The sequence below is a fragment of the Aristolochia californica genome, unplaced genomic scaffold (genome assembly GCF_029961685.1).
Source record: "Aristolochia californica isolate CCGP_79_NKW_82.1479 unplaced genomic scaffold, dmAriCali1.0.hap1 SCAF_6, whole genome shotgun sequence".
Lineage (NCBI taxonomy): Eukaryota > Viridiplantae > Streptophyta > Magnoliopsida > Piperales > Aristolochiaceae > Aristolochia > Aristolochia californica.
Genome location: NW_027182257.1, coordinates 32,730,073 through 32,754,178, shown reverse-complemented (window position 1 = coordinate 32,754,178; position 24,106 = coordinate 32,730,073). Strand labels below are relative to the sequence as shown.

Sequence of the window (24,106 nt, the reverse complement as noted above, 5' to 3'; positions counted from 1 at the left end):
TTGACATTGACAACTCTTTAGAGAAACCTCCTATGTAAAGAAATTAGCATACTTCATGATGGCCACTAATATTAAATGAAAACGTGGGTTTGCCAAGTTGAATCGTCCTTGTTTTGGCCTTTGTTGCACAAAGAACATAATGATGTAAAATTGATTCTACTTCAGCCGATGCTACAACCTCTGTCCTCGATAACAACCATCTGTGTTTTTCATCTCTTCCATTTAATCAATGTGAAGCATAAACCATGGCAAGCTGGGAGTTCATTCATCCGCATTATAATGTCTGCTGCTCATCCTTCCCAGTTGCCAAATTGGCTCAAAGGATGCTGTACAGTTTCTGATTTTCTTTGCCTTGGGTTTGAGAACTGTAAAGTTATAGCAAAGCTTCTAGTTATCTCTTCATACTACAAAGCCACCAGTCACCCATGGCAGCTGGTCTTCTGGAAGCCGGTATGGCTCAAAGGATGGCGTTGGTCTTCGAATTAGCACCCATCCAGCACCTAGGATATCAGCCTTTTTATGATACGGCTCGGGGGGAATTAGTTAGGGTGGCTCAGACCCCTACACTTGAGGAATTGAATTATGCAATCTCACAAAATCATCTAATGTAAGCTCTGCTGGTCTAGACTGTTAGGAATGACAAAAGGAATTGTGAGAATGATTTAGGCGAGCAATCGATATGAAATAGCAGAATTGATACTCACAGTGATTGGTAGGCCCAAATTCTGTAGAGCACTTTCAATCTCATGTGGTGTGCATATATGCTGAAGTGATTTCCTTAGCATCTTCCGCTTCCCATTGAAGGCAGAATTGACCTAACCATTAGAAGTGAACATTTTAGAGAGATGATTGGTGTTGGATTCAGAAGAAAGTCCTTGTTGAGTATACATTGCAAATACAAGACATATATATGTTCAATGAATTTATATCTGCTTTCACTTTCCAGAGACATTTTAAAAGGCATAGCACTATATGGGGCTTCTAGTAGTAATCTCTATTACTGTTGTTATTGATTGTTGTTTATCCTCTTCTTTATACAGTAGACAATTTCATCTCAGGAACGATTTGGTCAATAGTAATTAAAAAGTGTTAAAGATTTAAGTATCATTAAATTCATAATTGGAAAGCATGAAAAAACTGAATGTACGTTGTACCATTGAAAAGAAACTTTTAGGGGAGGCAACTGGTGGGTAGTCCATGGATTGCTTCAATTTAAATTTGACAACAGCTCCATCTACCTGTTCAGGGATAAACACGTTTCCTTAATGCTCAGTCTCTTGGAACAAAAACTGTTATTTAATAAGTAAAGAGTTACCATTCAGAAAATAAACAGGATGCTTACTCACATTAGGTTGAGGGAAGAAGTTTGCTCGTGGAACTTTAAATTTGTATTGAGGAACTGAAAGTAAGAAGAACAGAAGTTCAAACTATTTATAATTAATTAAATGTATGAACAAGGAAAAAGTTTTCTTTTGTGTCACTAAAAACCACACAGAACTCTTGATAGCTCTTGATATGTAAAGCTATATGTTAAAATTTTGCATTTTCCAAACTTATTTTTAAGATAGATCCATTACCAGAGTAGAAGTTTACAAATATATTTATTGGCCGATACTCGGGTGTTCCCAGAGGAGCATCCACTAAGCGAGAAGCTGCTTCATCCTGAAATGTTTGCATTGTACTGAAAATTAATTTCATCAAGACAGAAGAACAGAAATATTATGTCATTGTGAATCCCTAAGCATTTAATAACAATCACTAAATTAATAAGTAATGCCTTCACTGGTTCATAATTTAGTGACCACATGAACCAGAGAGAAGACAAGCACCTAGTTCAGTAATCAGCATCGTTGAGAAGTGAACTATATCTCTGGGATTCATCTCAGGCATATCTCCATGCCAACAGACATTGCAAAAACTTTTTAAAAGAGTACGATGCCCTTTAAAAAAATTTCACGTATAGTAGAAAGAACTTCAGTGGCTAAATCATATTTCAACGTATTGATGAACTTAACTAGTCTGTGGATTGGGCCATTGGCTCAATGACCACATGGTTTTTTCTTTTTTCTTTTTTCTTTGAAATAATGAAGAGTCTTCTTGAGAGAGGAAGGGATTACAAATAGGGGAAAAAGCAAAAGAAAAAAAAAAAGAAAAAACATAGGAAAATGCATGAAAAGAGATAAAAAGAGTTAAACACAAAATAATGGAAGCTAAAATACAATATCAAAAAGAGATGAGCTAGGTATGCTTGATTTGAGTGGAAGGTCCCATCAACAAGATATACTTGATGGCCCCATCTCGTGTGAGAGCATCAGGCAGCTGATTTCCTTCATGAGGAGTACAAGTCCAAGAGATATCGCGATGAGAAGTCATGGACAGGCTTTCTAGTATGAGGTCTAGGGCTCAAGTCATACAAGCATTAGGGAGGTTCAACATTACAAAAAAAAAAAAAAAAAAAAAAAAAGGAAAAAAACACAATAAGGGTGAACCCTTTTTCAGACTCCCCAAACCCATTTTCTTACACCAAATGCTTTTCCAATTAAGGTTTCTAGTCTAGAAAATAAGAAACTGAAAGTTGAAAATGAGAAAACTCATGCCTGCAATAAAAGGACAACATCTGAAAAAATGTCACCCATGGGAAGAAGTTGCTTCACCACGTCAGTGCTTATATTGAAAGGTAAATTAGAGACTACCTGCAGAATGCCATATCATTAGTTTAAAAAATAAAAAATGATTATAAAACCATTTGCCTTAGAGAATACTAGCAAGGCATCTTGTTATTCTAGAAGCTTATTTTGACATATTACTCACTAAATGTAAGACTCAGAAAAAATTCAATAGTTCTAAGGAGCACGCTCTGCACTCTAGAGGGACTTGAGCATGAATTAGTCAAATAGATGATATGCAGGAATTGTCAGATTTCTTACTTTAGCATTTCTTGAGTCATTAAATATAGATTTTCTCGTTTCCAATACGAAGTTGAGATGGGCACGGATGTGGCATTTTCTGACGTCCTCTTGCAAAACCTTCATATGAGTAAGATGAACATAGTTGGGAGTAAAAGAAAATTTAAGTTAAAAAAAAACTGTATAAGCATAATAAGCAGTTTGAAGTATTAACATTTTCAATACAAAATATTCTCAATTGTTCCTAATGAGGCATTCAAGAATATTACACCAAAACCCTGTTAAAATATAAGTAGAATCAAAGATTCACGAGAACCGTAGTATTGTTCTTAGCATCTCTTGCCTTCACTACACGGGAAAGAAAAGCCAATTAGGCTAAGTATGTACTGTCAAGAATGATGACTTGACTATTTAACTCTTAGAAGCATCATAAAGCATCACAAAATATTATCACAGCCTAAAATATTGAGTTGTCTGAAAACCATATCAAAGTAGATAAAACCACAAGCTTTATGTTTATGTTTTTATAATGGAAAACTAGTAGTTACCAGTAGTCTCCCTATATCATTGAACCGGTCCTTTACATGCATGGCCATGTGTGGATCCTACAAGCAGTGGAAAACTGAACAACATAAGAAGCCATGAAGAGACAGTATCAGGAAAAGTAAGTGATGGATTCCAACATTATATGGTACAAAAAACATCATTGTGTTCCTTAAATGTAGAAAGCCATCTATTGTACAAGTCATCTTTTAGATCATAAAGAGTGCAGGGAACACAATTATACATGCTATAGACCAAAATTATTCCAATGCATGCTACTTTTTTGTTCTTAATGTTAGGAACAAAACAAGACTACAAATACATAACATATATTAATTGAACAAACATCAGAAGTATCATTTCGATAAACTTATTGGAAGCAGATTAGCAGGCTTCTGTTATGTTTAATACACATGATGACAAAATGTTAATTGCTTGATAGGGGTGTTTCTTTCACAGTGGAAATTATGTTTGAAATAAGATGATCTCGAGAAAAATCTATTCGCTGAGAGGGACAAGAGGGCCACTGCTGGACAAGTCCTAATGCTAAATACAAAATCTGTCTACCTAAACTTCAGGTTGATATAACTGTTAGATTTTCAAAACGAGAGAGCAAGAAGAGCAAGAAGATTGAGGTGAATGAGAATTGTTAAAATACAAGGTATTTTGGTCATTTCTTAGATTTTCAATATTACATTTTCTCTTATAGTATGGCTATTAGATAGCGAATGTCTTATTTTATCTCTAGTTAAATTTTCATTCAATTTAGACATGTATTTTAGGAGATATGTAATTTTGAGCATTGAGGGGCATTTTTGTCCTATTGTAAAATTTCACTTAAACCCTGATTATAAAGAAGCAGGAAGGGCCTTTTGACTCGGATTCCAAGGCAGCAAAGCTACCTCTCTTCCAGAAATCCATTTTCTCTTCTATTTTCTCCCCGAATCACTTATTTTTTATGGTATCAGAGCAGTAACGCAAGTCTTGGGCAAGTTTCTTTGGATTTTGTGGATCTTCTCTCCATTTTTAGCAATCTCCTTGAAGGTTTTCCCCACATTTCATGACTGGTTGGGTAAAATTTTCGTTTTTTTCCCTTTTTCTGCCTATCTTAGCCTATTGGCTAATGATTACTGCTTCTATTTGACGTAATGTTGGGATTTAAAAGTATTTAATGATCCCAATTTGAGGAAATTTCTCAAATTTGCCTGCGTCGTCAACCTAATGCTTGCTTCATAATCCATATAGCCCATGCCATCTTGATTTCTTGCAATTAGGTCATTCTTTCATTGATTTATGGTCTCAATTGCTGGAATTGATCACTATTGGTACTAAATTGAATGAATTGGGTGTTGTATTGCCCTAATTGAATTTGGTGTGGGGCCCACTTGACTATGCAAATATTGAAATTTGGAGAAAATGCTTCCCTTTGGTTAATTGATGCTCTAGTGTACTAAATTGTGGTTTTTGGTGATATTTAATGGCTGATTCCAGAACACGGGTTGCTGTCCAAAGGACTGCTAAGAGATCAGATGTGAAATTCTCTCAGCCTATTCAGATAACTACGATCCAGTTGAATGGGTCTGAATTATGTAAACTGGTCTAGATCAATTTTGAAGTATTTGAGGGCTAGAAGAATGGAAAAATATATAAATGATGATCCCTTGGTACCTATTACTAAAGATTGGGTGGCAAAAGATAATTTAGTAATGACCTGGTTGGTCAATAGTATGGAATCCAGATTTAGTGATCGGATTTTGAGTTGCAATACTGCTAAGGCAATGTGGACTATATTGGCTTCCATTTTGTCTCAAGAAAGTAATTTATCAAGGATCTATGAGTTAAATGTGAAGTTCTTTAATATGAAGCGTGGAGGTAGATTAGTGACAAATTATTTCACTGAGATGAGGGGAGTACTACTAGAGATTAGTACATTTCATCCTTTACTACGAATGTTGAAGACATCCGTAAGAAAGAAAATCAGATTCAAGTAGCCCGGTTTTTGGATGGTTTGGGGCATGAGTATAATGCTATTAGAGCCCAATTGTTGGTTAATGAGGATGTGACCACTCTTGAGCAAGCTTTTAAGAGAGTTCTTCGAGCTGAAGGTGCAGTTGTAAATAAGAATGAGTCAGGTTGAGTCCTCTCAGAAGCAGCTGCTCTTAACCTTCAATCTTCTACAGGTAAGCCCAACAGTCAGTTCCATGGAAATTTTCAGTATTTTGTGATTTTCATGGTATTACCCATAAAACATCCTACCCTTACACACCACAACAAAATGGGGTGGCTGAACGTAAAAATAGATATCTCCTTGAGGTTACAAGGACACTATTATTGCATATAAATGTTCCTAAATCTTTTTGGGGAGATGCAGTTTTAACTTCGTGCTACTTGGTTAATCGTATGCCCTCAACTGTTTTGAGTGGTCAAGTTCCACTTCAGGTTTTAAAACCCAATTGTAAATTGTTTGGTGTGGTTCCTCGTATTTTTGGATGTACTTATTTTGTTCATATGCTTGGAACTTCGGTTGATAAGTTGTCACCTCGGTCTGTCAAATGTGTTTTTTTGGGATATTCTTGTCAACAAAAAGGGTACAAATATTATGATCCTATTCGACGGAAAACATGTGTCAGCCGATGTGACCTTTTTTGAATATACTCCATATTTTTCATCATCTACTAAGCTTCCTGTATCACCTGAATCTCCTTTAGGTTGTCTTGCTCCTATTGCAGTTTTGGATGTACGAGCGTTCTTCATTGCCTCTTCGTGTTTACAGTCGTCGCTCTTGTACTCCTGCAGTGCCTCCAATAGTTACCTCTACAAATCTCTCTTCTCATGATCCACTAACTTCCTCATTGCTTGTAGATCCTATTGTCTCTGATTTGGACCTGCCTATTGGTCTACGAAAAGGTAAACGGTCTTGTACTTCTCATCCAATATCCAAATATGTGTCACTTGATTTTTTGTCCCTATCCTTCAAGTCATTTGCTATGTCATTGTGTACTTCCCATATACCTCGTTCAGTGTAGGAAGCCTTGTGCTCTCCACAATGGAAACAAGCTATGGATGATGAGATGAGTGCTTTGGTGTCTCGGGGAAGATCGAATCTATGTGATTCACCTGCAAGAACAACTATTGTGGGGTGTCGTTGGGTTTATACTATCAAATATAATATTGAAGGCTCTACTGAACGGTACAAAGCTCGGCTGGTAGCGAAAGGGTATACGCTGACTTTTGGAGTTGATGTCTTTGAGACATTCTCTCCTGTGGCCCGACTTACTTCGGTACGTATCTTAATATTTGTGGTTGTTAATAAGGGTTAGCCTCTCTTTCAACACGATGTGAAAAATGCCTTTTTATATGGTGATCTACATGAGGAAGTGTATATGGAGCAACCTCCTAGGTATGTTGCTCAGGGGGAGATAGAAAAAGTGTGTAAGCTGCATAAGGCTATTTATGGACTTATACAGAGTCACGGGCCTAGTTTGAAAAGTCTAGTGATGTGGTACTACAATTTGGGTTCTATAGGAGTCATTGTCATCATTCTATGTTCCTACTTAAAAGGAAGACTAGTATGGTGGTTTTGGTTGTCTATGTAGATGACATTGTATTATCTGGTGATGATCTTGATGGTATTACAGAATTTAAACAATATCTGGCCACACATTTTCAGACAAAGGATTTGGGTTCTCTCAAGTACTTCCTTGGCATTGAAGTAGCTCGTAGCTCGTAGCTCGTAGCTAGTGAGGTATTGTTCTTTCTCAAAGAAAATATATATTGGATATGTTGCAGGAGTATGGTTTATTAGGTGTTAAACCTATAGACACCCCCATGGAAGTTAATCATAATCTACATGACACCCAGGGTCCTACACTCAAGGATAAAACTAAATACCGAAGGTTAGTAGGTAAACTAACCTATGCTATAGTTACCAGGCCGGATATTTCATTTGTTGTAGGAGTTGTGAGCCAGTTCATGGAAAATCCTAAAAAAAGTCCATTTAGAAGCTACTCAGAGGATTTTGAAGTACTTGAAGGGTGCACCTAGAAAAGGTCTTCTGTATACTCATAATGGGAAAATTGATGTACTTGGGTATTCTGATGCTGATTATACTGGGTGTAAGATGGATAGACGTTCTACATCAGGCTATTGTTGTTTTGTTGGAGGCAACCTGATAAGTTGGAAAAGTAAGAAACAGACAGTTGTGGCTAGGTCCAATGCAGAGGCCAAGTATTGAGCAATGACTCATACAGTTAGTGAGCTTATGTGGATTAAGTATGTGCTTCTTGAATTTGGTTTATGTTACCTGATCTTATGGTTATGAATTGTGATAACCAGGCAGGCATTTTTATTGCCAGCAACCCTGTATTCATGAGAGAACGAAACATATAGAGGTTGACTGCCACTTCATTAGAGATGCAGTTATGTAGGGGAAGGTGGTAACTCCTTATGTAAAGTCTTCAGACCAGTTGGAAAATATATTTACCAAGCCTTTGGGGAGACGTGAACATGTATCCTTTAGTGAAAAGCTAGGATTGTTTGATATCTACTCTCCAGCTTGAAGGGGAGTGTTAAAATACAAGTTCAGGGGCATTCTGGTCATTTCTTAGATTTTCAATATCACATTTTTCTTTTATAGTATGGCTATTAGATAGAGAATGTCTTATTTTATCTCCAGTTAAATTTTCATTCAATTTATATATGTATTTTAGAAGATATGTAATTTTGAGTAACGAGGGGCATTTTTGTCCTATTGTAAAATTTCACTTAAACCCTGATTATAAAGAAGTAGGAAGGGCCTTTCTAGCTCAGATTCCAAAGCTGCCTCTATTCATTTTCTCTTCTATTTTCTCCCCAAATCACCTATTTTTCAAGAATTAAGAAAGGGAAAGAGAAGCATACATCGGCTCTCTCAAACATTATATTTTAATATTTTTTATACTTTGAATCATACTTGAACTAAATTTTCCGAAATTCATTTACACCCCAACTTACTAGGCTAAGACATTAACAACAAATCAACAACTAGAAAGACATAAGGAGATGTCCACATGCTTGCCTAAACAACTTTTACTCTCAACTTCTATCCCTCTTCAAAGTGAGTTCCACTTTCCTTCTTTGAACAGGTCGCTTGTGAGTTCTACTTCCATGAGATTTTGCATAGACTCCACGAAACTTCTTCTTTCACACTCTCCCTCAAGCTAGAGTATTTGTAACTTCAATATGCAAGAAAAAACTCATCTTAAGTTTTAATTTGACAATTCCTAACAGATTTGAATTGTAAGAAATCACAAGTGGCTTGATTGAATGTAGAAAAAATAGAAGAAAATAAAAAATGAGAAGGGAAGAGCCTCTCGAATTAAGGCTCCTTACTCCACGAGAGTCTTTCATTAAGCTTTATATGAGAGTTGAGTACAAAATGTCAAGAATACTCATAAGAGAAATAAAAAAAAAAAAAAGAAATAATAAATCCATGTGGCCTGATATACCCAATCCCAAGTACACGAGTTCATAGTATATTTTTCTTTATCCTAATGCTCCCCCTTAAGTTACGGAGAAGCATTATAGAGACTCAGCTTGGAACAGAGTTTGCTAAATGTAGCTCCCTGTAAAGATTTGGTGAAATATCTGCAATTTGATCTTCAGTTCTCACATGTGGACTTAAATTTTTTCCATTAATAACTTGATCTCTAATAAAGTAGCAGTCCACCTCAATGTGTTTGGTTCGTTCATGAAACACTGGATTATTAGCTATAAATATTATTGCTTGATTATCACATTCATCACCATAAGCAGCTGGACAGCTACACCAAACTCAGATAACATAGAGTATATCAAATTAATTCACATGTAGTGTGATTCATAGACCTGTATTCAGCCTCTGCACTAGATCTAGCCACAACATTTTGTCCATTGCTTCTCCAAGTCATTAGGTTTTTTCACACAAAAGTAAAAAATCCAGAGGTAGACTTCCTATTAATTATTAATCCTGCATAGTCAACATCAGAATAACATTCTACCTCAGGGTGACCATGACATTTGTACTATAGTCCCTTACCTGGTTCTCCCTTTAAATACCTTAATATTCAATGTACTGCATCTATATGAACCATCCTAGGTATCTCCATAAATCTACTCACCAATCCCACAACATACAGTATATCAGGATGAGTTATAGTATCATAGATCAATTTACCTACTAGGTACTCACATTGTTTTATGTCCTTCAATATGGTAGAATCATCATTAAACAAGTCTACATTTGCTTTTAATGGAATCTCTACAGGCTTTGCCCGAAGCAACCCTATCTCACTGAGCATATCCACGACATATATTTTTTGAGATAAGAGGAGACTTGATTTATTCCTTGAAACTTCAATACCCAAAAAATATTGAAGGGGACCCAAATCTTTTGTTTCAAAAAACTTCTGCAGGCATTCCTTAACCTCAACAATCCCACTAATATCATCTACATACAAAATTAATATCACACACCCAGTTGTTTTCCTAATATAAACACCAATAGATCTGAGCTACTTCTCACAAATCCAAATATCATAATCATCCATTTAAACTTATTAAATCAAGTCCAGGGATTCTGTTTGAGTCCATAGATTGCTTTATGTAATATACAAACTATAGCTGACTCCCCCTAAGCAACAATCCACAAAGAAAGATCAGAACAACTACATGCTCTAACTCCTTTACGAACAACTGGAAAAAGTAGGACACTCACCTTCAGAAGAGGAAGATGAAAAGAAACTTGAAGGAGCAACTGCTGTAGTATCTTCATTGATATCTTTGAAACTCTCCATTGTACCCACTACAACAGGCAATGGTCTTAACAAAGGAGGATCCATGTGGGAAAAAATTGAATCCGAACAGTTCTTGACTGAATAGTATAGAATATTGTCAAAGAAAGAAACATCTGCAAACACATGGCATATGTGTGTAACAGGATCAAAACACCTCTAACCCTTTTGAACCCTTGACTAACCCCAGCTCCCCCCCCCCCCCCCTCCCAAAAATAAAATAAAAAACATTTAAATAGAGTGAAGAGACGACTTTCTTTTGGCTGGACAGGTACAACCAAAAAAATTCGGCGGAAGGGAAAATAACTTAATGTTAGGGTACAACAGTAATGTACATTTAAAAAAAAAGGGGTACAACAGTAATGTAATTTTCCAACAAGAACAGACGAGGGCATATGATTGATAAGAAAAACAGTAATAAGAATTGTCTTTCCCCAAAACATTTTAGAAACCTGCATATGAAATAAAAGGGTATGAGTAGTATCCTAATGATTCTTCCTTTCAGAGTTTCCATTCTATTGAGGCACGAGGTTTGGTGCACAATCCCATGAGATAAGCAAAATCATTAAAAATCAGTACTAAGATACTCTTTTGCATTACCGAAACTAAAAATAGCATGGAAGCACCAAATTGAGTTTGAATTTCAGCACAAAACTCTTAAAAGTACCAAACACTTTACTTCAATTTTTAAGCAAATACACCCATGAAACACCACTGTATCATCAACAAATGATTAAAAGTATTGATGCCCACATCTACTAGGGGTAGGACATGAACCTTATACATCTGAATGAATCACTTCAAAAGGTCTAGTAGAATTTAAACTATTCTTGACAGGAAAGGAAAGTCTATGTTGTTTACCCAGTTGACACGCTTCACATTGAAAAGAAGAAGAGGAAGACAAGCCAAGTCTGAGATACCACTAATAAGCTGAAGTACTACTCTTGAAAGCTGCATTTTTTGGTTTGTGTAGATAATATAGTCCACCCCTCTCAGGGCCCCATCCAATATTTTTCTTTGTCTGGAGGTTTTGAACAACATACATGCGAGGGAAGAATGTGATTTAGCAGTTCAAAGTTTGAGAGAGTTTACAAACAGACAGAAGATTAACTGAAAATTTAGGCACGTACAACACATGAAAGAGATAGAAAGGAAGTAGAAACTGAACCAATACCAACTATAGTAGAAGAACTACCATCCTCTGAAGTTATATCACCAAGATCTTTATTATATGACAAAGTAGAGAAAAAAGATTGAATACCTGACATATGAGTTGTTGCTTTGAAATCAACGACCCAAGAAGGAGATGAGGATGTAAATAGTGCTGACATACTTGCTTGAGCAAGAGTAGCTACAAGAAGTGGAAGAAGAGGATGCAGCATTTTTTGCCTTGGAAGACGAGTTAGATGATTTTGGTAGGTGTTCCTGAACAAACCGATGTAAGTCACCTTCATTCATGGATACAAGATCTTGATTGTTTCCACCACTTTGCATTGCTGATTTCCCCATGTAGGTTTCCCAAACTTTTTCCAGCATTTGTCAAAAAGATGGTTAGTCTTTCCACAATGAGAACATGGTACCCTATCCAATCTTCCTCTATCTCCTCCTCTTCCCGAACTTCAACCGTGGACTCTAAAACTAGTATTTCTATTAGCAGAATTATAACCATCATTGCCGACCACCATAGCCTAATTCTCCACTTTCTGCCCAGCACATGGAATAGATGGTTCAGCCCTCATTATACTGCATCTTCAAATGATGGCACGTTAGATCTTGCCAAAATTTAAGCTAACTGCTTCAAAATGTGCACATGTCGCATTCAACAACCGAGTTACTTCAGCATCATTTAAAAAAAAAAAAACAACCGAGTTACTTTTAATTTTCTCACTTTGACTTTCTAGAGTAGCTCTATCTAACTCAATGGGATGAAATTTACTAATTTGTTGCCACACTCCTTCAAGTTCACCCACAAACTGCATAAGAGGTTTCTCCCCTCTCTCCATATTATAGAACTAATTTGTTGCTACTCTCCTTCTAGTTCACCCACAAAATGCATTAGTGGTTTCTCCCCTCTCTCCATATTATAGAACTGTGTATATAGTTCATAAATGCTTGAAAGATTTTTCTCATGAGAAAATATTTTCTTTAAGCTCATCCAAACTGTCAAGCAATGTCATAAAAAATTACTTGATTACTAATGTGACTCTCCATGCTACTCAGAAGCCAGAACATCACCTTCAAATTACTACCTTTTCATTCAGCAATTCTAAAGGTCGGTGGATCTTCATACATAAATTTATGTTTATTTATAGCTCCAATATAAATCTCTGCAGCTCTTGCCCAAAGCAAATAATTATCTCCATTCAACGTAGCTGTGGTTATTTTACCAAAATTCTCATCTTTCTCACCTGAACTTTCTAAACTAGTCATAGGATTTATCATTGCTTCACCTTCAGCCAGAACTCCAACCTCTTATATGACTCCATAAATCTCCTTCTTATAAAATTCCCCTGCATACTCAGCAACAAACACATCCATGCCACATAACCTGATTGCATGCAGTATAGTTACACAGAGAGTTCTAGATGCATGCAAACACCTACTTCTAAGGCTCCACAACTTTCATGCACAATGGATGCCTTCATATTCCAGATTAATCATAGGTAGAATTCAACTTTAAATACTAGAAGATAAGTCAAAATCACTTCAGTACCCTACGAACTGAATCCAGCACCAAATAACATCAAGTTTCAACATTTTTTGAAAACTCCTCTAGATAGAACACATGAGAACTCTACACGAGCTTCATATTTTGAGTCCTTTCCACAAGAACTTTTTTTCTATTCACTTTGTAGAGTCAGAAGAATGTCAAACTCCATGTTTGGCTTAACTCATAAAAAATTTTACAATAAGGAAGAAGAAAAGAATAAAAAAATGGAAGAAGAGGAAGAAAACTGGTTACCCGAGTTCACTCACTTGAATTACCCTCTTCTTAATTATTTTCCAGAACTCACAAAGTTTCAAACTAACTCTCAGAATCGAGTCTCAAGCTACCTGCTCTGATACCATAACAAATTCCTAACACATTTGAATTATAAGAAATCACAAGTGCATTGTTTGAAAGTAGAAAATTGAGAAGAAAAGAGAATGAGAAAAAAAGTAAGAATGAGAAGGGAAGAGTCTCTGGAATTAGGGCTCTTTACTCCACTAGAGTCTTTCATTAAGCTTTATATGAGAGCTAACTACAAAATGTCAAGAATAACCTCAAGAGAAATAAAAAAGAAAAGAAATAATTAACATGCGTGACCTGTTACACCCAATCCTAAGTACATGAGTTTATAGTATACTTTTCTTTATTCTAACACAACTGGCTCACAAGTCTTTAGCTTCAACTTATTCTACAATCAACCACTTCAAGTTTATAAACACAAATTCTTCATCCTTCACTCTCCCCCTTCCTTTGATATCTTTAGAAAACTTGACTTTAGTCAATAACTCTGATCAAACGCCTTCACCACTACTCTTAGAAAGTTTTGAACAGACTTCACCATAAGCCTTTCTCGGCATCATTGTAGGTTTACCAACACCACCACTTATACTTTTTCTCCCACTCAAGTTGGAAAGTAAATGCCAATGATCTCTGGCTTGAACATGACAGAAAATCTAGATCATTCGACATTCATCTTCCTCCACCGCTTGACATCCAATTGGACACAACACAAAGGAAAAAAAAAATAGTAAAGACAACGACTCTCACAACCCTGTTGAGAGGGTAGAAGAAAATATATGGGAGACACAAATTAGACCACCTAATGGTATGAGAAAACTACCAATTATTAAAGGCAGCATTAGAAAATCACCCATTTTTTAATGGCAGAAGTAGGAAACCAGCCACTTTTAAGAGCAACAGTAGGAAACCAACTATGTTTAAGGCAACAGTACATCACAAAGGACAAATTCACCCATACACCAAAATAATAAAATCAACCCAAAGAACCCAAAATAAGAATTGACACACTTAATTCCCAAAACACAAGAAATTTGTTTTTTACATAAGGTTTGAACCACATACAATATTTGAAAGGCCAAACAGAAAACAAAGAGGTCTATAACAAAACATAAGGAAGTGATCTTACCAAATAAAAAAGTTCTCTTTGCAATTCAAGATGAACTGAGAGATAGAAAGAATAAAATATTTAAAAGATATAAAATTTACTGGAGAATCTATATTGACATCATAAGTACTGAAATTGACCATGACATCTGACCATAATATTGACCACCAAATTCGACCATGAAAACTGACCATGAAGATAAACACCCAAGACCACAAAATTAACAGCAAGTTCGTTTAATGAGAAGTGTGAAGTTGGGTCTAAGGCCCATCCCAAAATGACTAGCCAACTTAGGAAATCTCTTTCCCAACTAATAAACTCAAGATCTTTGTACTCACTAATCCATGTGAGACTATTCCTTAACACTCCCCCTTACGTGTAGGCCCTCTTTTGTGACTCTACAAGTGGATAATTTAGGTGTAGGCCCTCTTTTGTGGCTCTACAAGTGGATAGTTTTAGGTGTAGGCCCTCTTTTGTGGCTCTACAAGTGGATAGTTTAGGTGTAGGTCCTCTTTTGTGGTTCTAAAAGTGGATAGCGTTAAAATACAAGTTCAGGGGTATTTTGGTCATTTCTTATATTTTCAATATTACATTTTTCTCTTATAGTATGGCTATTAGATAGAGAATGTCTTATTTTATCTCTAGTTAAATTTTCATTCAATTTAGACATGTATTTTAGGAGATATGTAATTTTAAGTATTGAGGGGAACTTTTGTCCTATTGTAAAATTTCACTTAAACCCTGATTATAAAGAAGCAAGAAGGGCTTTTCTGGCTTGGATTCCAAGGCAGCAAAGCTGCCTCTCTTCCTGAAATCCATTTTCTCTTCTATTTTCTTCCCAAATCACCTATTTTTCAGATAGTTTAGGTGTAGGCCCACATATGAGTACCTGCTTTGATACCATGTAAATTTGGGTCCAAGGCCCATCCCAAAATGACTAGCCAACTTAGGATGCATATTTCCCAACTAATAAACTCAAGATGTTTGTACTCACTAATCCATGGGAGAATATTTCTTAACACTCTCCCTAATGTGTAGGCCCTCTTTTGTAGTTCAGCAAGTGGATAATTTAGGTATAGGCTCTCTTTTGAGACTCTACAAGTGGATAATTTAGGTGTAGGCCCCCCTTTGTGGTTCTACAAGTAGATAATTTAGGTGGAGGCCCTCCTTTGTGGCTCTACAAGTGGATAATTTAGGTGTAGGCTCTCTTTTGTGGCTCTACAGGTGGATAATTGAGGTGTAGGCCCTCTTTTGTGGCTCTACAAGTAGATAATTTAGGTGTAGGCCCTCTTTTGTGGCCTTACAAGTGGATAATTTACATGTAGGCCCACATATGAGTACGTGCTTTGATACCATGTGAAGTTGGGTCCAAGGCCCATCCCACAATGACTAACCAACTTATGAAGTATCTTTTCCAACTAATAAACTCAAGATCTTTGTACTCACTAATCCATGTGGGACTATTCCTTAACAAGAAGAGTTAGAATTCATGTAAAAGTATTTTTTTAGTCACTACACCCTTCTAGTCTTCATCACAGCAAGCATAGTGAGTTAGGATCCATGGTCGATATATAAGGTTTGAATTTGATAAGATTCTGAATTGTATTGAGTGAGTTATGAGTGTTTAGTTATGAGGGGTACTATTGTACTTTTGGTACAAAGTAACATAAAGATGGTTTAAATAGAAGAGCTGTTCTAATTCTGACCTCAACATGTGCTAAACCTAAAGCACAAATTCCTTCTCCTCTCTATTCCCCTCTTTTTCTACTTAAAGTTCATATTTTTACAAGAAGGAAGCGAGAACAGCTTAGCCTTCAATCATCAGTAGACTTCATAAACATCTTGGCACCTTAAATCGATGAGTAGCATACAAATTTTCAAGATAATGAACCAAGAGAAGCTAATAAAAAGAGAAAAAACTTGAAGACAGAATCTCTTACAGCTTTCAAAGACCAGATAAAGCCATCAATTGGTTCTCTAGCCACAAAGCTAAACCACTAAATAAGGAATGAAACTGGATAGGACAAACCAATATGCGAGAGAGAAAAAGGACAAATTCTTCCATAACCAGGTGCTCTCTTATGTACTTCCTCTCTAGCAAAATCAGAGCTGCACTTATGGCTTTCTTCTCTGCTGTATTTAGAGCTACCTTTATGTCTCTGAGCTATACCGGCATGGGCTGCCTCTTCGTCTTTCTTCTTGGACATAGTCAGGAACTGAAATCTGAGAATACTGATAGAAAGATGATAAATTGAAGGATGGAAAAACTGAGACACTTTCAGGCCAATCAAAGAAACCCTGGTCCTGATAAATCCGACAGAGAAACATCAGATCATAAAAGAAAATCTGAACAGGGACGTTTCAAGAAGATAAGAACATTATCTTTCCACCACTATGATTTTTTTTTTTGGCTCTCTCTCTCTCTGGACAGACTCAAAGAGAAAGTGAACGAGCAGTCACTCAAGAGACTACACTTCCTGATGAATCTGATAGGAAAAATCTGGAAAATAGACAAAGGGCTCTTTAAAGAGGACCTGCCAAGCACATACAGCAGAGAATGTTTCTTCAGTTCATAACTTGCATGCAAGCAGAAGGTATAGTGCTAGGAAACACAAATCACATAATGCCCTTATGGCCATGTAGGCTCATAAGCAATATGTTCTCTGAGACAACTTAGAAGATGATTCTTCCTCTATTTTCTTCTTCTTATTAGAAACAACTGAGTTTGTTGTTGCTCTGTAATATGAAGCAAGTGGTTTGATGCAACTCATTCTCATATCAACAAAAGGCCGGCTTACATTGAATAATTAAAATGGTGGATATTTCATGGGCTTATTAATCCTTTACAAGGTTCTCAAAGATATGGGCTCTTATTTTCATTATACTAACAATTCTAATTTTAATCCCTCCCCCATGCTCCATAGACATGAATTCACTAGTTCCTAATTTTCTGTTTAGTTTCTCTTAAATTGGAAAGCATCGTGCGGTGTTGGACAGAACGTCCGCACAATCGAGTAGGTACTAGGAAAAGATAATATCCAACCTATTCTACAACTGTCCGTAGTTTTCATTCATCAGAAGATTAAGATAAAAGAAGCCAAACCTTTTCAATTGCAACAACACTTGCCCCAGCGCTTAAGAGAACATTCGTCAAAGAACCTGTCCCCGGTCCAATTTCCAGAACCACATCTCCCTCTCTCACTTCAGCAACACCAACCAGCTGTTCATTAATGGAGGAATCCAACATGTAATGCTGAAATGAAGCAGCATAAGAAGGTGTCAATTCCTATAGACGACGAAATGAAGATCTCTCTTGCAACAATCCGAAAATAACTCTCACCGCATTCAGATAAACGGCAATTATCCCGCATTAGGTACTAAATTTCTACGGTATCCAGAGAATACCACAGCAAGCAATTTACCTGGCCAAGTGATTTTCTGGGCGTGCGGCCTCTGGAATTGAGAGCCTTCAGAGTGGCGTGATAGTCATCTTCACTTCGAGCGCAAGAGACGCGGAACTGCGAGGGACAAGACCCGTCGGGCTCAAGGACTGAAGGTTTTGGCAAGGCAAGAGTCGTCGAAGAGAGCGATGATGGCCGGAATTGCGCAAGGAAAAGCATTTGCGTTCTGTTTCAGATATTCAGGCGAAGGATCCACTAGAAGAGTTCAAAGTGGTTTATCCTTTTTCTGCGGTGTCCAGTAAGCCGTTGGAAATTATTGCATAACATTCTCAGTGAAACGGCATTGGTACTCTACTCTAAATGATATACAAATCTATTTTGAAAATTAATTTAAAATTTTACTCATTAGAGAATTAAAAGTTAAGGTTTTAAAATCAAAACCTAGTAAACAAGAAATTCAATCGGTTAGAGTCAAGATAGCCGAAATTAAAAAACTTCGGATAGAATATTGATAGGTCTCAATTATTGACCTAAATAAACATTCTAACAAATAAAGTAGAACTAAGGGATCTAGTAGTACAATATACTAGCCCACTATTCATCAAATTGGAAGGACTATTAGTAGTCTTATTCCAAAAATTAGAAGAGACTGCATCTTGTCTATAATTCTTAAGATGACTACCCATAGGAATTGAATGTACTTCTCTCCCAAATAGTATTCATGTTCACCATGAAACTAACGGAGAATATGAAGAATATCCTAATTTAATGTAGGATGGACAAAAATGGACAATAAGTATTCCTAGGATAAGTGAAGTCTACAATAAAGATTTGATAGAATTCCAAAAGAAATCTTTTGTCTTTCAAAAGGAACTACCAGTAGAAATTCAATATATTGATTCCGGTACCTTTTGCTATAGACTTTTATCAGAATCTGACTTAGCAAAGCTTAAAAGATATAAATATGTCTATCATGGATTAGTATGTTTTAGGTTAGACCCTGTTACGGTCCCAGATCTGACACATAAGGAAGACGATGATGATGAATAGGAATAGGATGATTGAGCTTTGAAGGAAGTTCGACCTGGATCGCAAAGGGAGAATCTGACCTGTTTACTCTAAGCTTACTCTAAATTAACTTTAATACTCAATGCTTGTATTTCTCATTACTCATACTCCTTAAATAGGGTTCACCCTGTTAGGGTTTAAGATAAAATATTATAAAAATACCCCTATAAATAAAATATTCCAAAAATACCCCTATAACCTAAAACTGAAATAAAATCAAGTAAATTAAATAAAACAAATAAAATAATAATTTTATTGCATGCATAACATTTAATGTTATTGCGTGCATAACATTACATCCCCTTCGAAGACGAGTTTGTCCTCAAGCTCGGAAGTAGTGTCTGCGCAAGTGTCTACCGCGGTATTTGGAGAGCCTCAAGCCAGCTAACGATTTTTTTTTTTTTCGAGTTGGCCCGAGTTGACCCGGTTCTGGAAGCCCGGTCCCGCGCGCAAGTCAGCTTCCTGCGCTGATCAAATTTTCCTAACTTAGGAAAATTCGAATCGGGAGTCATCTTCCTCCTTTGGCAGAAATTTCGCCGACGGTTCTTCTGCGGAAATTGGAAATCTTCCTCATTGGTAAAGTTGCACGGCCTACCCATTTCACTGCCTGTAATGTGCTTGTAAACTCCAGTTTTGTAGTGTGCAAAGTCATCATATACAGTAAAAACGACTTCCATCTCCCTTGCTGAATTCATCTTCTAATGGTACCAAGGGAGTGAATGGTTATTCTGGAGCAAGACAATTCCTTCCCTAGCAGCCTGAGCAGCAAGCTTGATATGATCTATGGGGCAAACATCCTCTTTCCCAAGTGAATCATAACCATCAGGGCTTCCATCAAAGAAACCAAGCCTCATTAGAACAACATAGAGATTTCTCAAGGCCTTGTCCACTTCTGTTTCCCGGACTTCTGGACAGTAGGGAAGGCGTAGTTGGTGTAATAAACTCCACAATCCAGATCCAAACCAGCTTCAAAGGTTTGTGCTACTGCATCTTCTAGTTCATCATTCAGCCAGTTGTGACCATGGTGCATGACTTCAAGTGAATCACAGTCAACAACAATGTATCCATGAAGAGCCCATTCTCCTCTAACGGTTGCAGATAAGAGCCTGTTATCAACACAAGAGGGAACACCATTGATGTGATTATAAGAACACATAACACTGCTAATATCTCCATCCTTCACACATATTTCCAATGGATCCTTGAATTCCTTTTTACTAGCAGTAATTTTAGCCCCAGTAGTCTACATATCCCCGGATTTAGGTCCCTCATTTTGGGTCATAAGATCCTTTCTAGATTTTTTAACCTCAAACGCCTGCTTGTCAGTTTTTGTACTACTGCCTATCTCACCATCTTGCGTTTTATCACTGTTCTCAACCCTGAATTCTTCTGTTTTAGCGTGAATGTGTCTCACAACCGCTAACAACTTTTCTGCAGTCTTAATGCATTCTGATGGATCTTCTGGTACATTATCACCAACTCTTGCCCCCAAGTCCACAAAATCCAGACCTGCACTGGAGTTCGACACAGTCTACAGTTCGAAGATAGAATTACAGCATGCAGCATATAAAACATCTACAGTAGTTTGGAGCAGTGTTATCATATGGTCTTGGTCATGGTTACTTGCTTCTAAGTTTTTCATGTTAAGCTTCAACAACTTCATGAGTCCAAGTAGATGAACAACTTCATTTCGTGTTACTTGTAAAGCATGTGACAATACTTCAACACACTCATCCATATAAGAAGAGAAACATTCAAACTTGTCAGTAATACGGTTATTTCGCACACTGAATCCTGCCAAAAATTTTGGGATGTAAAATGAGATACTTCCAGAAATATCTCCAGCACTTCTCTCACTGTTCTCCACTGAATGATTTAGATTGTCTCCATTTTCTGGGCCCAAATATAGTTTGGCCATGTGAGGATAATTCTCAATGTCAGGGCAATTTTGAAGCCAATCAGAACCTTCTCCACAAATTGTGTTCTTATTTCTTCCATGGTGAAATGGGTATCATCACAATCAAATGCAAGATTGCATGCAAGATCAATTGCTGCTTTACTGTAAGCACTTCCCGGCATGTCACAAAACCCTTCTTTTCCAAGTTCCTGGAGAAGGACACCATGTCCAGTGCCAATGTCAAGGACACTCCAGCTAGACAACCAGTTGTTGACCTCTTCAACTGACTCACATTTGGAGTTGGCTTCATCAGCAAGATTCTGTGTATAAATTGTTGGATATGTTGACGCACAAAATTTTGGTCCAATTGACAACAATCTCCATAACTTCAGATCCAAACCAAATTTCACACCTACATGACCATGCTCATGAAAATTTGCCAGGTCATCTGCATACACAACTTCCCAATAGCTTTGCAAGCCTAACATAGAGGGCTCAACTCCATCATTTGCCTCATCCTTGGCAGATCTGTAATTAGACGCAGCAGGGAAGGTTCCAACGTAAAGCACCTGAATGGTCTGAATTGCCAATGAATCAAAGAAGAACCTGCGCTCCTCTAGAAGGCCGATTCTACCACCTAAACCAGCTATAATTAACAAGGAAATAAAATGTCATCCAACATGCATTTGGTAGAATCCCAATTTGCCAATTCAACAATGCTCTCCCAAAAAAATAAACCCAATTTGAAGGCAGCGTTGCTACTGCTCTGGGCCTGGGAGCCCCATCCACTGCATGGAAGAATCGAATTGAGTGGAAAACAGAGGATGGTGTAAAGGCTTACCTGCGATTGCGTGGACGAGGGTTCCTCATTGGCTAGCCGAGAAAGAGATTGAGACTGATTATAGTTGGCCGGAAGCCAACTCCCCACGAAAAAAATTTCGGAGCCACGCCCATCCAATTTGGAAGTTGGGTTCCCTCAGTTCTGCCGAGAGGGGCACAATGAGTGGGAAGGAATGGTTGGAAGTCATCCCACCAGACATGTTTTCGGCGGCGCTTCCTCTTTTTTCGGTGGAATCTTGTGGCTGCCGGAGCTGGTCAATGTATGGAGATAGAGGAGGAAAGGTTGAATTGCTTCGCTGTGACCGAGGAAGATGAGAAGACTTCTGTCTGTGGTGCTGGAAGAGGTGCGGCTGGCCGTGAGAAGGTGATTTGGGAGGTCGAACCCATCGACGGGTTTGGGGCAGAAATTTCTACCAATTTCCCAAAATCTGGGTCCTCGTCGTTTGATTTCGGGATTTCAAAAATCTCTTCCGAAAGGGCGAGCTTTCGGACTTGAGGGGGGACCTGTAAATGGTGTTCCATAGGTGTCGCCGAAGGGATTTCGTGATATCCTTCCGATTTGGGACATGTTGAGTCCCCAATTTCAGAGGTCGCCGTCGCGGAATCAACGCCGGTGGTCGGCGCTGGTTGAGGTGGGGGTGGACGGTGGTGCTGAGGCGTTTGGGGTGAATCTGGATTTGAGGTTTCCCCCAAATCCTCCGCAAGAGTCTTGGTTGGTAGACGGAACGAAGCTGAAGCCGTGGTGTTACCCTTTTTGCTGTCAGAGACAGTTTTTCCACGGGATACCTCTCTATACCTCTTTATTCGCCATAATTTTACTCCATCGGAGATATCTTCTCCGAGGAATGCCTCTTTGCACTCCATCATCAGCCAATATTACACCCAGCCAACACGCCACATCTCTATACTTTCCGGCGTCTCACCATCTTCAGCCATTTCACGGACTTGTCTGTGCATTGCCAAATAGGGTCTTCAATGGGCATCGTGTTCTTGCTTTGATACCAGTTTAGGGTAATGCTTTGTGAATCCTTGTGTCAGATCATAGCTTTGAGATTTTAGAATAACCTAGTCTAAACAGGTTGAGATCACCTTTTGATCTCGAGTTTAGGGTTTACTCTAAAAATCCAACCTATCCTTCACCCCCCATTGTTATCCATCTTCACCCAAATTCATCCCTCATCATCCATACTAAGAAGAGGAGCTTCCTACCCCTTTTCCAAGCCCAAAGAGAGGGTTCTCCCTCTTCATCAACGTCAGCAACCATCAAGGGGTCTAACCCTCTTGACAAGCAACAAGTAGAGAGTTTTCGGGTCATTCACGTGAAGGAGCTTAATTTATGTCCCTAAGCTTGGAGCCAGCAAGCAAAGAGTGGATAATCATTCATGCACGTGGGGCAAGGCTTGCTACAAGCCAGGTGTACATAGCTTGACGTGCTACAACCAAATCAGGGTTGAAACCCTGATTTCCGTGAGAAGAAATAGGTATTCTTCTTACTTTATTCTGGTCAACATTGATGGCTTAATTTCATATATTTAGCAATCAAAATATTGCATCCATCAAGAGTCTTGTCCACGTGAGAGAAAACCAGCAAGGAAGAGTTTTTTTTACCCTCATACCGAGTCCAGCAACTCAGTACCAGTGTTGGATTCACAAATCCCACGCCGTGTTACTCTTCCTTGCTGGGTTTCTCTCACGTGGACAAGACTCTTGTTGGATACAATATTTTGATTGCTAAATATATGAAATTAAGTCATCAATGTTGACCAGAATAAAGTAAGAAGAATACCTTTTTCTTCTCACGAAAATCAGGGTTTCAAACCTAATTTGCTTGTAGGATGTCAAGCTATGTACACCTGGCTTGTAGCAAGACTTGGACCACATGCATATATGATTATCTTCTCTTTCCTTGCTGGCTCCAAGCTTAGGAACAGCTATTAACCTCCTTCACGTGAATGACCAGAAAACTCTCCACTTGCTGCTCGTCAAGAGGGTTAGACCTCTTGATGGTTGCTAACGTTGATGAAGAGGGAGGACCCTTTCTTTGGGCTTGGGAAAGGGGCAGGAAGCTCCTTTTCTTAATATGGATGATGAGGGATGAATTTGGGTGAAGATGGATGGCAATGGGGTGTGAAGGATAGGTTGGATTTTTGGAGTAAACCCTAAACTCGAGATCAAGAGGTGATTTCAACCTGTTTAGACTAGGTTATTCTAAAATCTCAAAGCTTAGGGATCTGACACAAGGATTCTTTGGGAAGATATGGGGTCTGCCACGGGTTACGGGTCTTCCAGGCATTACTGTAGGGATAGTAGGAAGACATGGAGGACGAAAACGAACGATGAAGCCAAAGGGAAGCTTGAAAACCCTAGAGCTCGTTGAGGAGAACTCTAAGCCTCTTTACTCTAGATTTAACCTAATTCTTAATACTTCAATGCTTTTTTTTTCATTACTCTTACCCCTTAAATAGGGTTCATCCTGTTAGGGTTTAATAAAATATTACAAAAATATCCCTATGAATAAAATATTCCA

At 37.8% G+C, this 24,106-nt stretch overlaps 1 protein-coding gene across 3 annotated transcripts; it reads right to left on the bottom strand.

The window, feature by feature from the left end:
• LOC137934176 (ribosomal RNA small subunit methyltransferase, chloroplastic) lies at positions 1 to 22,354 on the bottom strand. Of its 3 annotated transcripts, XM_068778428.1 has the most exons (12): positions 21,581 to 22,354; positions 17,796 to 18,060; positions 17,477 to 17,626; positions 10,183 to 10,269; positions 3,455 to 3,511; positions 2,928 to 3,026; positions 2,598 to 2,693; positions 1,578 to 1,662; positions 1,347 to 1,399; positions 1,155 to 1,238; positions 705 to 815; positions 1 to 627 (listed from the first exon to the last, which is right to left on the bottom strand). In XM_068778428.1, the coding sequence occupies exons 2-12, from the start codon at positions 17,991 to 17,993 to the stop codon at positions 562 to 564; spliced, it is 1,086 nt and encodes a 361-aa protein (XP_068634529.1). In that variant the 5' UTR covers positions 17,994 to 18,060; positions 21,581 to 22,354; the 3' UTR covers positions 1 to 561. The 3 variants fall into 3 exon arrangements, with proteins under 3 accessions (XP_068634529.1, XP_068634531.1, XP_068634530.1); XM_068778430.1 differs by lacking the exon at positions 2,928 to 3,026; XM_068778429.1 differs by lacking the exon at positions 10,183 to 10,269.
• Between the last annotated feature and the right edge of the window lie 1,752 nt (positions 22,355 to 24,106).

Excerpts from the sequence above, each read along its gene's own strand:
- LOC137934176 (XM_068778428.1), bottom strand. The coding sequence starts at position 17,993 with ATGCTTTTCCTTGCGCAATTCCGGCCATCATCGCTCTCTTCGACGACT. Across the intron at positions 10,270-17,476 it reads GTGTTGTTGCAATTGAAAAG|TGGGTACAATGGAGAGTTTC; the intron begins GTTTGGCTTCTT and ends TGCCTGTTGTAG. Across the intron at positions 2,694-2,927 it reads ATGACTCAAGAAATGCTAAA|GTAGTCTCTAATTTACCTTT; the intron begins GTAAGAAATCTG and ends GGCATTCTGCAG.